A 17161-nucleotide genomic window follows, 5' to 3' on the forward strand; every position below is an offset into this window, starting at 1 on the left:
TACAAGGTGATCAGGTTGTCCCACGTGGGGCTCACAGTCTTCATCCCCATTTGACAGATGAGGTCACTGAGGCACAGAGAATAATAATAATAATGGCATTTGTTCATTCAATCGTATTTATTGAGCGCTTACTGTGTGCAGAGCACTGTACTAAGCACTTGAGAGAGTTCAGTATGACCATTCACTCATTCAGTCGTATTTATTGAGCACTTACTGTGTGCAAAGCACTGTACTAAGCGCTTGGGAAGTCCAAGTTGGCAACCTATAGAGACGGTCCCTACCCAACATTCATTCATTCATTCATTCAATCGTATTTATTGAGCACTTGCTGTGTGCAGGGCACTGTACTAAGCGCTTGGGAAGTCCAAGTTGGCAACGTAATAGACGGTCCCTACCCAACATTCATTCATTCATTCATTCATTCAATCCTATTTATTGAGCGCTTGCTGTGTGCAGAGCACTGAACTAAGCGCTTGGGAAGTACAAGTTGGCAACATATAGAGACGGTCCCTACCCAACAGTGGGCTCATTTGTTAAGCGCTTACTGTGTGCAAAGCACTGTTCTAAGCGCTGGGGAGGATACAAGGTGATCAGGTTGTCCCACATGGGGCTCACAGTCTTCATCCTCGTTTTACAGATGAGGTCACTGAGGCACAGAGAAGTTAGGTGACTTGCTCAAAGTCACTCAGCTGACATGTGGCGGAGCCAGGATTTGAACCCATGACCTCTGACTCCCAAGCCCGTGCTCCGAGAAGTGAAGTGACTTGCCCAAAGTCACACAGCTGACAAGTGGCGGAGCCGGGATTAGAACCCACGACCTCTGACTCCCAAGCCCGGGTTCTAGTTCCCGCTCTGTCTCTTCGCTGCGGTGTGTGACCCTGGGCAAATCCCTTCACTTGTCTGGGCTTCAGTTACCCCATCTGTAGAATAATAACAATAATAATAACAATAATAATAATAATAATAATAATAATGACATTTATTAAGCATTAAGCATTTATTAAGTGCTTACTATGTGCAAAGCAGTGTTCTGAGTGCTGGGGAGGTTACAAGGTGATCAGGTTGTCCCACGGGGGGCTCACAGTCTTCATCCCCATTTTAATTCATTCATTCATTCAATCGTATTTATTGAGCGCTTACTTGGGAGAGTATTAAGCATTAAAGTATTAAGCATAAAGTATTAAGTTGGGAAAGTAAGTATTTCCCAACTTGGGAAATGCAAGTTGGCAACATATAGAGACGGTCCCTACCCAACATCATCAATCATCAATCATATTTATTGAGCGCTTACTGTGTGCAGAGCACTGTACTAAGCGCTTGGGAAGTACAAGCTGGCAACATATAGAGACGGTCCCTACCCAACAATCAATCAATCAATCAACCGTATTTATTGAGCGCTTACTGTGTGCAGAGCACTGTACTAAGCGCTTGGGAAGTCCAAGCTGGCAACATATGGAGACAGTCCCTACCCAACAGCGGGCTCACAGTCTAAAAGGGGGAGACAGAGAACCAAACAACAGTTTTGTTGTTACAGATGAGGTAATTGAGGCCCAGAGAAGTGACTTGCCCAAAGTCACACAGCTGACAAGTGGCAGAGCCGGGATTTGAACCCATGACCTCTGATTCCAAAGCCCGTCCTCTTTCCATTGAGCCACGCTGCTTCCCCAATGGGAATTCTGTCCTTGTGCTCCCTCCTACTTAGACTGTTTGCCCGACGTGGGACCTGATTATCGTGAGTCTGGCCCAGCGCTTAGTACAGTGCTTGGCACATAGTAACCACTGAGTAAATACCAGTTATTGTTATGATTTTAATTGTCCACTCTAGTTTGCTTGATTTTTTTGGCAGAAAAGCTCCTTGGGCAGGTTTGTTCAGGGAACGGAGGTCCACAGCACCTGTATATATGTATATATGTTTGTACAGATTTATTACTCTATTTATTTTATTTGTACATATTTATTCTATTAATTTTATTTTGTTAATATGTTTGGTTTTGTTGTCTGTCTCCCCCCTCTAGACTGTGAGCCCACTGTTGGGTAGAGACCGTCTCTGTATGTTGCCAGCTTGTACTTCCCAAGTGCTTAGTACAGTGCTCTGCACACCGTAAGCGCTCAATAAATATGATTGAATGAATGGGGGTTAGGTGATTTTGGGGGGGTTGATGCCAATTTTATCAACAGAGTCCCCCCTCACTTTCCCAGCTTCCCACTGCTCATTCATCCATTCATTCCATCGTATTTATTGAGCGCTTACTGTGCGCAGAGCTCTGTACTAAGCGCTTTGTTTTGTTCTCTGTCTCCCCCTTCTAGACTGTGAACCCACTGTTCGGTAGGGACCGTCTCTAGATGTTGCCAACTTGGACTTCCCAAGCGCTTAGTATAGTGCTCTGCACACAGTAAGCGCTCAATAAATCCGATTGATTGATTGATTGATTACTTGTACATATCTATTCTATTTATTTTATTTTGTTAGTATGTTTGGTTTTGTTCTGTCTCCCCCTTTTAGACTGCGAGCCCGTTGTTGGGTAGGGACCGTCTCCATATGTCGCCGACTTGTACTTCCCAAGCGCTTAGTACAGTGCTGTGCACACAGTAAGCGCTCAATAAATACGATTGAATGAATGAATGGGAAGTCCTAGTCGGCAACATATAGAGACAATTGGCAGAGTCTATAAAGTATTTGGAGTCTGTCCACAGTTAGACTCCTTGATGGTGTTTCCCCAATCATATTGGTGGTGTTTGTTAAGCACCTACTATGTGTCAAGCAGTGTTCTGAGCACCCTACCTAATTCTCTCCCAAGTGATAATAATAATAATAATAATAATAATAATAATAATGGCATTTGTTAAGCGCTTACTATTCAATCATATTTATTGAGCGCTTACTGTTTGCAGAGCACTGTACTAAGTGCTTGAGAAGTCCAAGTTGGCAACGTATAGAGACGGTCCCTACCCAATAGCGGGCTCACAGTCTAGAAGGGGGAGACAGACAACAAAACCAAACATATTAACAAAATAAAATAAATAGAATAAATATGTACAAATAAAATAAATAAATTAATAGAGTAATTAATCCGTCCAAACATATATACATATATACTGGTGCTGTGGGGAATGGAAGGAGGGGGCTCAGTCTGGGAAGGTCTCCTCTAAGTCCTCATCCCACATAGGACTCACAGTCTAAATCCCCATTTTACTGATGAGGTAACTGAGGCACCGAGAAGTGAAGTGACTTGCCCAACGTCACACAGCAGACAAGTGGCAGAGTCAGGATTAGAACCCAGGTCCTTTTGACCCCCAAGCCCGGGCTTTATCTACTACGCCGCACTGCCTGCCCACCTGGAGCTTACAGTATAGAGAGAGTCTCTCTCAAAATAGCTTCTTCCTGATAATCAATCCATCAATCAATCAATCGTATTTATTGAGCGCTTACTGTGTGCAGAGCACTGTACTAAGCGCTTGGGAAGTACAAATTGGCAACATATAGCGACAGTCCCTACCCAACAGTGGGCTCACAGTCTAAAAACAGTGGGCTCACAGTCTAAAAAAATAAAAATAAAAATAATCCATCAATCAATCAGTCGTATTTATTGAGTGCTTACTGTGTGCAGAGCACTGTACTAAGCGCTTGGGAAGTCCAAGTTGGCAACATATGGAGATGGTCCCTACCCAACAGCGGGCTCACAGGCTAGAAGGGGGAGACAGAGAACAAAACCAAACATACTAACAAAATAAAATAAATAGAATAGATATGTACAAGTAAAATAAATAAATAGAGTAATAAATATGTACAAACATATATACATATATACAGGTGCTGTGGTGCAAAGCACTGTTCTGATGATGGCACAGGTCTCCACCCGGAGCCAACAGCTCCTCCAGGAATCAGTCAATCAATCAATCGTATTTATTGAGCACTTACTATGTGCAGAGCACTGTACTAAGCGCTTGGGAAGTACAAATTGGCAACATACAGAGACAGTCCCTACCCAACAGTGGGCTCACAGTCTAAAAGGGGGAGAATGCCGCGTTCTGCCGGATGGCCGGAGCCAGGCTCAGGGGCCACCCCCAGATCTTCCCGCCGCCCCTTTCGTTCATTCATTCAATCGTATTTATTGAGCGCTTACTCTGTGCAGAGCACTGTACTAAGCGCTTGGGAAGTGCAAGTTGGCAACATCTAGAGACGGTCCCTACCCGACAGCGGGCTCACAGTCTAGAAGGGGGAGACAGACAACAAAACAAAACATGTGGACAGGTGTCAAGTCAGCAAAATAAAGAGAAGTAAAGCTAGATGCCCATCAGTAACAAAATAAATAGAATAGTAAATAGAATATCCCCCCCACCCCCGCGCTTAGAACAGTGGCACATAGTAAGAACTTAACAGATGCCATAATTATTATTCATTCTTGCATTCAGTCGTATTTATTGAGCGCTCACCGTGTGCAGAGCACTGGACTAAGCGCTTGGGAAGTCCAAGTTGGCAACATGTAGAGACGGTCCCTACCCAACAGCGGGCTCACAGTCTAGAAGGGGGAGACAGAGAACAAAACATCTTAACAAAATAAAATAATTGGAATAAATATGTATAAGGAAAATACATAGAGTAATAAATCCGTACAAACATATATGCAGGTGCTGTAGGGAGGCGAAGGAGATAAGGCGGGGGGATGGGGAGGGGGAGAGGAAGGAGGGGGCTCAGTCTGGGAAGGCCTCCTGAAGGAGGTGAGCTCTCATTCGTTCATTCATTCATTCATCATATTTATTGAGCTCTTACTGTGTGCAGAGCACTATACTAAGCGCTTGGGAAGTCCAAGTTGGCAACATGTAGAGATGGTCCCCACCCAACAGCGGGCTCACAGTCTAGGAGGGGGAGACAAGCAACAAAACATCTTAACAAAATAAAATAATTGGAATAAGTGTGTATAAGTAAAATACATAGAGTAATAAATCCATACAAACATATATACAGGTGCTGTAGGGAGGCGAAGGAGATAAGGCGGGGGGATGGGGAGGGGGAGAGGAAGGAGGGCGCTCAGTCTGGGAAGGCCTCCTGGAGGAGGTGAGCTCGCATTCATTCATTCAATCATATTTATTGAGCGCTTACTGTGTGCAGAGCACTGTACTAAGCGCCTGGGAAGTACAAGTTGGCAACATATAGAGATGGTCCCCACCCAACAGCAGGCTCACAGTCTAGAAGGGGGAGACAGAGAACAAAACATCTTAAGAAAATAAAATAATTGGAATAAATATGTATAAGTAAAATACATAGAGTAATAAATCCGTACAAACATATATGCAGGTGCTGTAGGGAGGTGAAGGAGATAAGGCGGGGGGATGGGGAGGGGGAGAGGAAGGAGGGGGCTCAGTCTGGGAAGGCCTCCTGGAGGAGGTGAGCTCTCATTCATTCATTCATTCATTCAATTGTATTTATTGAGCGCTTACTGTGTGCAGAGCACTGGACTAAGCGCTTGGGAAGTCCAAGTTGGCAAAATATAGAGACCTTCCCCACCCAACAGCGGGCTCACAGTCTAGGAGGGGGAGACAAGCAACAGAACATATTAATAAAATAAATGGAATAAATATTTATAAGTAAAATAAATATAGTAATAAATCTATACAAACATATATACAGGTGCTGTAGGGAGGGGAAGGAGGTAAGGTGGGGGGTGGGGAGGGGGAGCGGAAGGAGGGGGTTCCGTCTGGGAAGGCCTCCGGGAGGAGGTGAGCTCGCATTCATTCATTCATTCAATCGTATTCATTCATTCAGTCGTCTTTATTGAGCGCTTACTGTGTGCAGAGCACTGTACTAAGTGCTTGGTTTTGTTCTCTGTCTCCCCCTTTTAGACTGTGAGCCCACTGTTGGGTAGGGACTGTCTCTATATGTTGCCAACTTGTACTTCCCAAGTGCTTAGTCCAGTGCTCTGCACACAGTAAGCGCTCAATAAATACGATTGATTGATTGATTGGGAAGTACAAGTTGGCATCTATTGAGCGCTTACTGTGTGCAGAGCACTGGACTAAGCGCTTGGGAAGTACACGTTGGCATTTATTGAGCGCTTACTGTGTGCAGAGCACTGGACTAAGTGCTTGGGAAGTACAAGTTGGCATTTATTGAGCGCTTACTTTGTGCAGAGCACTGGACTGAGCGCTTGGGAAGTACAAGTTGGCATTTATTGAGCGCTTACTGTGTGCAGAGCACTGGACTGAGCGCTTGGGAAGTACAAGTTGGCATTTATTGAGCGCTGACTGTGTGCAGAGCACTGGACTGAGCGCTTGGGAACCCCAGTCCACCGAGCTGCTGCGACGCCCGGACGACAGCTCCCTTCTCCCCCCCTTCCGTCGGCCCTTCCTTCCTCCCCGCCGGGCTCTGCGCTCCGTCCCGTGGCGGTTTGAGAGAGGCAGCGTGGCTCGGTGGAAAGAGCCCGGGCTTTGGAGTCAGAGGTCGTGGGTTCGAATCCCGACTCCGCCACATGTGTGATCTGGGGCATGTCACTTCACTTCTCTGGGCCTCAGTTCCCTCATCTGCAAAATGGGGATGAAGACTGGGAGCCCCACGTGGGACAACCTGATCACCCTGTATCCTCGCACATAGTAGGCGCTTAACAAATGCCTATTATTATTATTATTATTATTATTATTATTATTATTATTTCAGCTGTGTGGGGTGATGGTGTCCGGCAGCGACGAGTCCACCCCGTCCATGACGTACCACTGCATCCTGAGGGGACTGGAGAGACTCCTCCTGTCGGAGCAGCTCTCGCGCCTGGACGCCGAGGCCCTGGTCAAGCTGAGCGTCGACCGCGTCAACGTCCACAGCCCCCACCGAGCCATGGCCGCCCTGGGCTTCATGCTGACCTGCATGTACACAGGCGAGTGTCTCCTTAATAATAATAATAATAATATTTATGAAACGCTTACTATGTGCAAAGCACTGGTCTTAGCGCTGGGGAGGTTACAAGGTCATCGGGTTGTCCCACGGGGGGGCTCACAGTCTCCATCCCCGTTTTCCAGATGAGGGAACTGAGGCCCAGAGAAGTGAAGTGACTTGCCCAAAGTCACACGGCTGACAGTTGGCCGAGCCGGGATTTGAACCCACGACCTCTGACTCCAAAGCCCAGGCTCTTTCCCCTGAGCCACGCTGCTTCTCTTAGTGTGTTTGGTTTTGTTGTCTGTCTCCCCCTTCTAGACTGTGAGCCAGCTGTCGGGTAGGGGCTGTCTCTATATGTTGCCAACTTGGACTTCCCAAGTGCTTAGTGCAGTGCTCTGCACACAGTAAGCGCTCAATAAATACAATTGATTGATTGATTGATTCCCGCTGAGCCACGCTGCTTCTCTTACTATGTCTGGTTTTGTTGTCTGTCTCCCCCTTTTAGACTGTGAGCCCACTGTTGGGTAGGGGCTGTCTCTATATGTTGCCAACTTGTGCTTCCCAAGCGCTTAGTACAGTGCTCTGCACACAGTAAGCGCTCAATAAATACGATTGATTGATTGATTGATTCCCACTGAGCCACGCTGCTTCTCTTAGTATGTTTAGTTTTGTTCTCTGCCTCCCCCTTTTAGACTGTGAGCCCACTGTTGGGTAAGGACCGTCTCTAGATGTTGCCAACTTGTATCTCCCAAGCGCTTAGTACAGTGCTCTGCACACAGTAAGCACTCAATAAATACGACTGATTGATTGATTGATTCTCACTGAACCACGCTGCTTCTCTTAGTATGTTTGGTTTTGTTCTCTGTCTCCCACTTTTAGACTGAGCCCACTGTTGCGTAGGGGCTGTCTCTGTATGTTGCCAACTTGTATCTTCCAAGCGCTTAGTACAGTGCTCTGCACACAGTAAGCGCTCAATAAATACGATTGACTGATTGATTGATTCCCGCTGAGCCACGCTGCTTCTCTTAGTATGTTTGGTTTTGTTCTCTGTCTCCCCCTTGTAAACTGTGAGCCCACTGTTGGGTAGGGACTGTCTCTAGATGTTGCCAACTTGTACTTCCCAAGCGCTTAGTACAGTGCTCTGCACACAGTAAGCGCTCAATAAATGTGATTGATTGATTGATTGATTGGGTGGGGGGCTCCTGAGGCCGAGGGGGTTCGGTTGACGCCCCTCGCCCCGATTCCACGTCCGACCCAGGCCCGGCCAGTGCCCGGAGTCCGTCATAATAATAATAATGATGGCATTTATGAGAAGCAGCGTGGCTCAATGGAAAGAGCCCCGGCTAGGGAATCAGAGGTCGTGGGTTCAAATCCCGGCTCTACCACTTGTCAGCTGTGTGACTTTGGGCAAGTCACTTCACTTCTCTGGGCCTCAGTTCACTCATCTGGAAAATGGGGATGAAGACCGTAAGCCCCAGGTGGGACAACTTGATCACCTTGTATCCACCCCCCCAGCGCTTAGAACAGTGCTGTGCACATAGTAAGCGCTTAACAAATGCCATCATCATCATTGCAATATGGCATATTGCATATTGCGATAATGGCAAGGAGAAGCAGCGTGGCTCAGTGGAAAAAGCCTGGGCTTTGGAGTCAGAGTTCGTGGGGTCAAATCCCGGCTCTGCCCATTATCAATCAATCAGTCATATTTATTGAGCGCTTACTGTGTGCAGAGCACTGTACTAAGCGCTTGGGAAGTCCAAGTTAGAGACGTATAGAGACGGTCCCTACCTGACAGTGGGCTCACAGTCTAGAAGGGGGAGACAGAGAACAAAACAAAAAATATAAGCAAAATCAAATAGGATAGATGTACTTCCCAAGCGCTCAGTACAGTGCTCTGCACACAGTAAGCGCTCAATAAATGCGATTGATTGATTGATATGTACAAGTAAAATAAATAAATGAATAGAGTAATAAGTCCGTACAAACATATATATATATATATATATATATATATATATATACATATATATATATATATTTACAGGTGCTGTGGGGAAGGGAAAGAGGAGAGGTGGGGGGGATGGACGGGGGAGGAGGGGGAGAGGAAGGAGGGGGCTCCGCCAATTGTCCGCTGTGTGACTTTGGGCAAGTCACTTCACTTCTCTGGGCCTCAGTTACCAGCGTGGGTCAGGGGAAAGACTATGGGCTTTGGAGTCAGAGGTCATGGGTTCAAATGCCGGCTCGGCCAATTGTCAGCTGTGTGACTTTGGGCAAGTCACTTCACTTCTCTGGGCCTCAGTTCCCTCATCTGTCAAATGGGGATGGAGACTGTGTGCAAAGCACTGTTCTAAGCACTGAGAACGTTACAAGGTGATCAGGTTGTCCCACGGGGGGCTCACAGTCTTCATCCCCATTTTACAGATGAGGGAACTGAGGCCCAGAGAAGTGAAGTGACTTGCCCAAAGTCACCCAGCTGACGATTGGCAGAGCCGGGACTGGAACCCGTGACCTCTGACTCCAAAGCCCGGGCTCTTTCCACTGGGCCACGCAGCTTCCCTAAGTGTTCTCATCCTGGCCCTGCCTCTTATCTGCTGTGTGACCATGGGCAAGTCACTTGACTTCTCTGGGCCTCAGTTACCTCATCTGTAAAGCAGGGAATAAGGCAGTGAACCCCACAGAGAAGCAGCGTGGCTCAGTGGAAAGAACCCGGGCTTTAGAGTCAGAGGTCATGGGTTCAAATCCCGGCTCCGCCAGTTGTCAGCTGTGTGACTTTGGGCAAGTCACTTCACTTCGCTGGGCCTCATCTGGAAAATGGGGATTAAGAATGTGAGCACCACGTGGGACAACCTGATCACCTTGTAACCTCCCCAGCACTTAGAATCAATCAGTCAATCGTATTTATTGAGCGCTTACTGTGTGCAGAGCACTGTACTAAGCGCTTGGGAAGTACAAGTTGGCAACATATAGAGACAGTCCCTACCCAACAGTGCCTTGCACATAGTAAGCGCTTAGTAAATGCCATTATCATTATTATTATTATTACATGGGAAAGGGACTGCGTCCAACCCAATCTGCTTGTATCCACGCGAGTGCTTAGTACAGTGCCTGGCACATAAGAAGCGCTTAACAAGTACCATAGTTGTTGTTATTATTATTGGGGTGGATACAGGCAAATGGAGTTGGCCCCAATCCCTGTCCCACGTGGGGCTCACAGTCTCAATCCCCATTTTCAGATGAGGGAACTGAGGCCCAGAGAAGTGAAGTGACTTGCCCATGGTTGCACAGCAGACATGTTGGGTTTAAAACCCGTGACCTTCCAAGTCCCAGGCCCAGGCTCCATCTGCTACGCCATGCTGCTTCTCAAAGTTTAAAGGTTCATTTGCCCAACTAGACTGTGACCTCCTGCGGGCAGGGGTCGGATCCACCAACTGGATCATATCGCGTTTTCCCAAGCACACAGCGGAGCACTCAGTAGATAGCCACTGATGGATTGTTGCCAACTTGTACTTCCCAAGCACTTAGTACAGTGCTCTGCGCACAGTAAGCGCTCAATAAATACGATTGATGATGACTGCGGCCAGGCTTTCGCCTCAACCCTGTTGGCCAGAGACGGGCTCTCCGGTCTTTCCTGCCAGCCGCTCGCTGCCGGACTGCCAGCCCTGGGAATTCCCAGTAGGGAGGGGTGGGAGAGGGCTGGGAAAACCCACTTTTAAGCATATCAGAGGGCCAGAAATAATAATCATAATGATGGCATTTATTAAGCGCTTATTATGTGCAAAGCACTGTTCTAAGCGCTGAATAGGTTGTAAGGTGATCGGCTTGTCCCATGGGGGGCTCACAGTCTTAATCCCCATTTTACAGATGAGGTCACTGAGGCACAGAGAATAATAATAATAATAATAATAATAATGATGGTATTTGTCAAGCGCTTACTATGTGCAAAGCACTGTTCTAAGCACTGAGGAGGTTATGAGGTGATCAGGTTGTCCCATGGGGGGCTCACAGTCTTAATCCCCATTTGACAGATGAGGTCACTGAGGCACAGAGAATAAGAATAAGAATAATAATCGTATTTTTCAAGCGCTTACTATGTGCAAAGCACTGTTCTAAGCACTGAGGAGGTTATAAGGTGATTGGGTTGTCCCATGGGGGCTCACAGTCTTAATCCCCATTTTACAGATGAGGTCACTGAGGCACAGAGAATAACAATAATGGTATTTGTTAAGCGCTTACTATGTGCAAAGCACTGTTCTAAGCGCTGAGGAGGTTATAAGGTGATCGGGTTGTCCCATGGGGGCTCACAGTCTTAATCCCCATTTTCCAGATGAGGTCACTGAGGTCCAGAGAAGTGAAGTGACTTGCCCAAAGTCACACAGCTGACAATCGGCGGACCTGGGATGTGAACCCACGGCCTCTGACTCCAAAGCCCGGGCTCTTTCCACTGAGCCACGCTGCTTCCCCAGTGGGGCGAGCAGTGTGGGGAGCAAGATAATAATAATCAGTCAATCAATCGTATTTATTGAGCACAGAGCACTGTACTAAGCACTTGGGAAGTGCAAGTTGGCAACATAGAGAGACAGTCCCTACCCAACAGTGGGCTACCAGTCTAGAATAATAATAATGATGGCATTTATTAAGCGCTTACTATGTGCAAAGCACTGTTCTAAGCGCTGAAGATTGACCACCCCACCAAGCACCCTTGCGTTCCTGCCATCACCAAATAAAGCGAGCGGGTCTCCTGAATTCAGGATCTGAAACGGAGCTGTCGGGAAGGATTCCATCCCCGTCCCCCGAAGCCCTGTAGCGGATCCCGCGGGGCCGGGCGGGCTCCGGTCCGCGTCTCCCAAGTGACCCTTCCCCAAATCCCGTTCCGTCTTTCAGGAAAGGAGAAAATGAGCCCGGGAAGGACGACGGAAGCCAACGCCTCGGCCCCCGACAGCGAGTCCGTGATTGTCGCCATGGAGCGGGTGTCCATCCTCTTCGACAGGTAGGTCGCCGAGGCCCGGATCCGACCCCCAAGGCAGCAAGTCGTGCAACCGCTTCCAACTAATAATAATAATAATGATGGTATTTCTTGGTAATGATGGATACAGACGAGGTAATGGTAATGATGGATACAAATGAGGGAACTGAGGCACAGAGAAGTTAAGCGACTTAATAATAGTAATAAGGATGGTATTTGTTCAGCGCTTACTATGTGCCAAGTGCCGTTCTCCGCGCTGGGTTAGATACAAGGTCATCAGGTTGCCCCATGTGGGAGTCAAAGTCTTAGTCCCCATTTTACAGATAATAATAATAATGGTATTTGTTAAGCGCTTACTATGTGCAAAGCGCTGGGGAGGATACAAGGCGATCAGGTTGTCCCACGTGGGGCTCACAGTCTTAATCCCCATTTTACAGACGAGGGAACTGAGGCACAGAGAACTTAAGCGACTTAATAATAGTAATAATGATGGTGTTTGTTCAGCGCTTACTATGTGCCAAGTGCCGTTCTCCGCGCTGGGTTAGATACAAGATAATCAGGTTGCCCCATGTGGGAGTCAAAGTCTTAGTCCCCATTTTACAGATAATAATAATAATGGTATTTGTTAAGCTCTTACTATGTGCAAAGCGCTGGGGAGGATACAAGGCGATCAGGTTGTCCCACGTGGGGCTCACAGTCTTAATCCCCATTTTACGGATGAGGTAACTGAGGCACAGAGAAGTTAAGCGACTTAATAATAGTAATAATGATGGTGTTTGTTCAGCGCTTACTATGTGCCAAGTGCTGTTCTCCGCGCTGGGTTAGATACAAGGTAATCAGGTTGCCCCATGTGGGAGTCAAAGTCTTAGTCCCCATTTTACAGATAATAAAAATAATGTCATTTGTTAAGCGCTTACTATGTGCAAAGCACTGTTCTAAGCGCTGGGGAGGATACGAGGTGATCAGGTTGTCCCACGTGGGGCTCACAGTCTTAATCCCCATTTTACAGATGAGGGAACTGAGGCACAGAGAAGTTGAGCGACTTAATAATAGTAATAATGATGGTGTTTGTTCAGCGCTTACTATGTGCCAAGTGCCGTTCTCCGTGCTGGGTTAGATACAAGGTAATCAGGTTGCCCCATGTGGGATTCAAAGTCTTAGTCCCCATTTTACAGATAATAATAATAATGGTTTTTGTTAAGCGCTTACTATGTGCAAAGCACTGTTCTAAGCGCTGACAACTTGACACCCGTCCACATGTTTTGTTTTGTTGTCTGTCTCCCCCTTCTAGACTGTGAGCCCGTTGTTGGGTAGGGACCGTCTCCATATGTTGCCAACTTGGACTTCCCAAGCGCTTAGTACAGTGCTCTGCACACAGTAAGTGCTCAATAAATACGATTGAATGAGTGAATGAATGGGGAGGAAACAAGGCGATCAGGTTGTCCCACGTGGGGCTCACAGTCTTAATCCCCATTTTACGGATGAGGTAACTGAGGCACAGAGAAGCTAAGCGACTTGCCTAAAGTCACCCAGCTGACAGTCAGCAGAGCTGGGATTTGAACCCATGACCACTGACTCCAAAGCCCGGGCTCTTTCCATTGTGCCACGCTGCTTCTCATGATGAGGTAACTGAGGCACGGAGAAGCAGAGGGGCTTGCCCAAAGTCACACAGCTGATAAGTGGCAGAGGCGGGATTAGAACCCACGCCCTCTGGCTCATAAGCCCGGGCTCTTTCCGCATGTGGCAGTCTCTGCATCTGTAAAGCCCGTTGTTGGGTAGAGACCGTCTCTAAACGTTGCCAACTTGTACCTGTATATATGTTTGTACATATTTATTACTCTATTTATTTATTTTACTTGTACATATCTATTCTATTGATTTTATTTTGTTAGTATGTTTGGTTTTGTTCTCTGTCCCCCCCTTTTAGACGGTGAGCCCACTGTTAGGTAGGGACTGTCTCTATATGTTGCCAACTTGTACTTTCCACGTGCTTAGTACAGTGCTCTGCACACAGTAAGCGCTCAATAAATACGATTGATTGATTGATTGATTGATTGTACTTCCCAAGTGCTTAGTATAGTGCTCTGCATGCAGTAAGCGCTCAATTAATACGATTGAATGATTGAAGAAAGTAGGGGTTACCCCCGCCCCCCCCCCCGCGGGGCATCTAGACTGTGAGCCCACTGTTGGGTAGGGACTGTCTCTATATGTTGCCAACTTGTCCTTCCCAAGCGCTTAGTCCAGTGCTCTGCACACAGTAAGCGCTCAATAAATACGATTGAATGAATGAATGAATCTAGACTGTGTGAAATCTGATGGTCCTGCACATACCCCAGTGCTCCGCCCAGAGTAAGCGCCTCACCAATAGTAAAATCGGCTCAGTCAAGGGAGGCTAGTTTTCCGTGGCAGAGCCGGGATTAGAACTCATGACCTCCAACTCCCATCGTCATCATCATCATCAATCGTATTTATTGAGCGCTTACTGTGTGCAGAGCACTGCACTAAGCACGTGGAAAGTACAAGTTGGCAACATATAGAGACAGTCCCTACCCAACAGTGGGCTCACAGTCTAAAAGGGGGAGACGGAGAACAAAACCAAACATACTAAGAAAATAAAATAAATAGAATAGATATGTACAAGTAAAATAAATCGAGTAACAAATATGTACAAACATATATACATGTATACAGGTGTTGTGGGGAAGGGAAGGAGGTAAGATGGGGGGATGGAGAGGGGGGCGAGGGGGAGAGGAAGGAAGGGGCTGAGTGTGGGAAGGCCTCCTGGAGGAGGTGAGCTCTCATTAGGGCCTTGAAGGGAGGAAGAGAGCGAGCTTGGCGGATGGGCAGAGGGATTGGGGGCATTCCAGGCCCGGGGGATGACGTGGGCCGGGGGTCGACGGCGGGATGGGCGAGAACGAGGTACGGTGAGGATCCGAAACTCCCAGATCCAGTTTCTATCCTCTGGGCCGTGCCGGTTCCCCTCCCCACAGCTACCCAAGGTGGCATCAACCCAGTGAGGGAACGAGCCTGGCATCTGGGTCCCGGCGGCTGGTCGGAGCCGCCTTACACCTCTGCGTGTCCCCGGGCCGGCCCCAGTCTGAAGTTGGGGGATTCGCTTCTAAAAATAATAATAATAACAATAATAATGGCATTTATTAAGCACTTACTATATGCAAAGCACTGTTCTAAACGCTGGGGAGGTTACAAGGTGATCAGGTTGTCCCACATGGGGCAACACAGTCTTAATCCCCATTTGACAGATGAGTATGTTTGGTTTTGTTCTCCATCTCCCCCTTTTAGACTGTGAGCCCGCTGTTGGATAGGGACCGTCTCTAGATGTTGCCAACTTGGACTTCCCAAGTGCTTAGTACAGTGCTCTGCACACAGTAAGCGCTCAATAAATACGATTGATTGATTGATGTGACAGATGAGTATGTTTGGTTTTGTTCTCCATCTCCCCCTTTTAGACTGTGAGCCCACTGTTGGGTAGGGACTGTCTGTAGATGTTGCCAACTTGGACTTCCCAAGCGCTTAGTACAGTGCTGTGCACACAGTAAGCGCTCAATAAATACGATTGATTGATTGATGTGACAGATGAGTATGTTTGGTTTTGTTCTCCGTCTCCCCCTTTTAGACTGTGAGCCCACTGTTGGGTAGGGACTGTCTCTATATGTTGCCAACTTGGACTTCCCAAGCGCTTAGTACAGTGCTCTGCATACAGTAGGTGCTCAATAAATGCGATTGATTGATTGATTGATTGATTGAGGGAACTGAGGCCCAGAGAAGTGACTTCATTCATTCAATCGTATTTATTGAGTGCTTACTGTGTGCAGAGCACTGTACTAAGTGCTTAATTTGCCCAAGGTCACACAGCTGACAAGTGGCGGAGCCGGGATTTGAACCCATGACCTCCTACTCCAAAGCCCGGGCTCTTTCCACCGAGCCACGCTGCTTCTCTTGCCCCAGAACTCCCTAAGAGCTGTTTCCGGGGGGCCAGAAATAGACCGAGAATGTCATTGCACTTAGTACAGTGCTCTGCACACAGTAAGCGCTCAATAAATACGATTGATGATGGCACACACGTGCGTGTGAGCCTGTGTACACATTTATGTGCAAACAAATCCTGGAATTGAAGGGATTTGTCCTGGCCTCGTGAATCAACACTTACATTTGGCCAGACCCTCTCCCCCATCTCCTCCCCCAAGACCTCTCAATAATCAATCAATCGTATTTATTCATTCATTCATTCATTCAATCGTATTTATTGAGTGCTTACTGTGTGCAGAGCACTGTACTAAGCGCTTGGGGAGTCCAAGTTGGCAACATATAGAGACGGTCCCTACCCAACAGTGGGCTCACAGTCTAGAAGGTCACCAACTGTAGGAGTGGAGGCCACGGGGGAATGGCGGCAGCAGGGCCTCCGCCAGAATCAGGAGGAGAAGCCGTCAAACTAACCTCTCTGACCAAAGGGATTGCTAGGTGGGCAACCCTAGCGCTGAGGTGCTGCTCAGAAGTCATGGGTTCAAATCCCAGCTCCGCCAATTGTCAGCTGTGTGACTTTAGGCAAGTCACTTCACTTCTCTGGGCCTCAGTTCCCTCATCTGGAAAATGGGGATTAAGACCGGGAGCCCCCCCGAGGGACAACCTGATCACCTTGTGACCTCCCTAGCGCTTTGAACGGTGCTTTGCACATAGTAAGCCCTTAATAAATCAATCAATCGTATTTATTGAGCGCTTATTGTGTGCAGAGCACTGTACTAAGCGCTTGGGAAGTACAAGTTGGCAACACACAGAGACGGTCCCTACCCAACAGTGGGCTCACAGTCTAGAAATGCCATTATTTTTATTATTATTATTACACTCAGCATTGACACATTCCCTGCCCACATTTTTGTTCTGACAACTGGACACCTGTCCACATGTTTTGTCGTCTGTCTCCCCCTTCTAGACTGTGAGCCCGTTGTTGGGTAGGGACTGTCCTTATATGTTGCCGACTTGGACTTCCCAAGCGCTTAGTACAGTGCTCTGCACACAGTAAGCGCTCAATAAATGCTATTGAATGAATGAAGGAATGCCTTCTTCAGTTTCTCGTTAAGGAAAGAAGAGAGATCTCTGTGCGTAATTGGGGGGCCACTAGGCTTGTAGTACAGGGTAGTTACAGGGTAATAGGCTTGTCCCACGTGGGGCTCACAGTCCCCATTTTACAGGTGAGGTAACTGAGGTACAGAAAAGTTAAGCAGCTTGCCCCAGGTCACAAAGCCGGCAAGTGGCAGAGCCGGGATTAGAACCCATGCCCTCTGACTCCCAAGCCTGGGCTGTTTCCATGTGCTAAG

At 47.5% G+C, this 17161-nt stretch overlaps 1 protein-coding gene across 1 annotated transcript in view; it reads left to right on the plus strand.

The window, feature by feature from the left end:
- The window catches only part of HTT (huntingtin), a 378122-nt gene that overhangs the window by 347934 nt on the left and 13027 nt on the right, over nt 1-17161 (plus strand). The window contains exons 63-64 of the mRNA XM_038744544.1: nt 6653-6866; nt 11747-11852. Of these exons, the coding sequence (XP_038600472.1) occupies nt 6653-6866; nt 11747-11852 (320 nt within the window). The remainder of the gene's footprint in view (nt 1-6652; nt 6867-11746; nt 11853-17161) is intronic.

The sequence above is a fragment of the Tachyglossus aculeatus genome, chromosome 4 (assembly GCF_015852505.1).
Source record: "Tachyglossus aculeatus isolate mTacAcu1 chromosome 4, mTacAcu1.pri, whole genome shotgun sequence".
Lineage (NCBI taxonomy): Eukaryota > Metazoa > Chordata > Mammalia > Monotremata > Tachyglossidae > Tachyglossus > Tachyglossus aculeatus.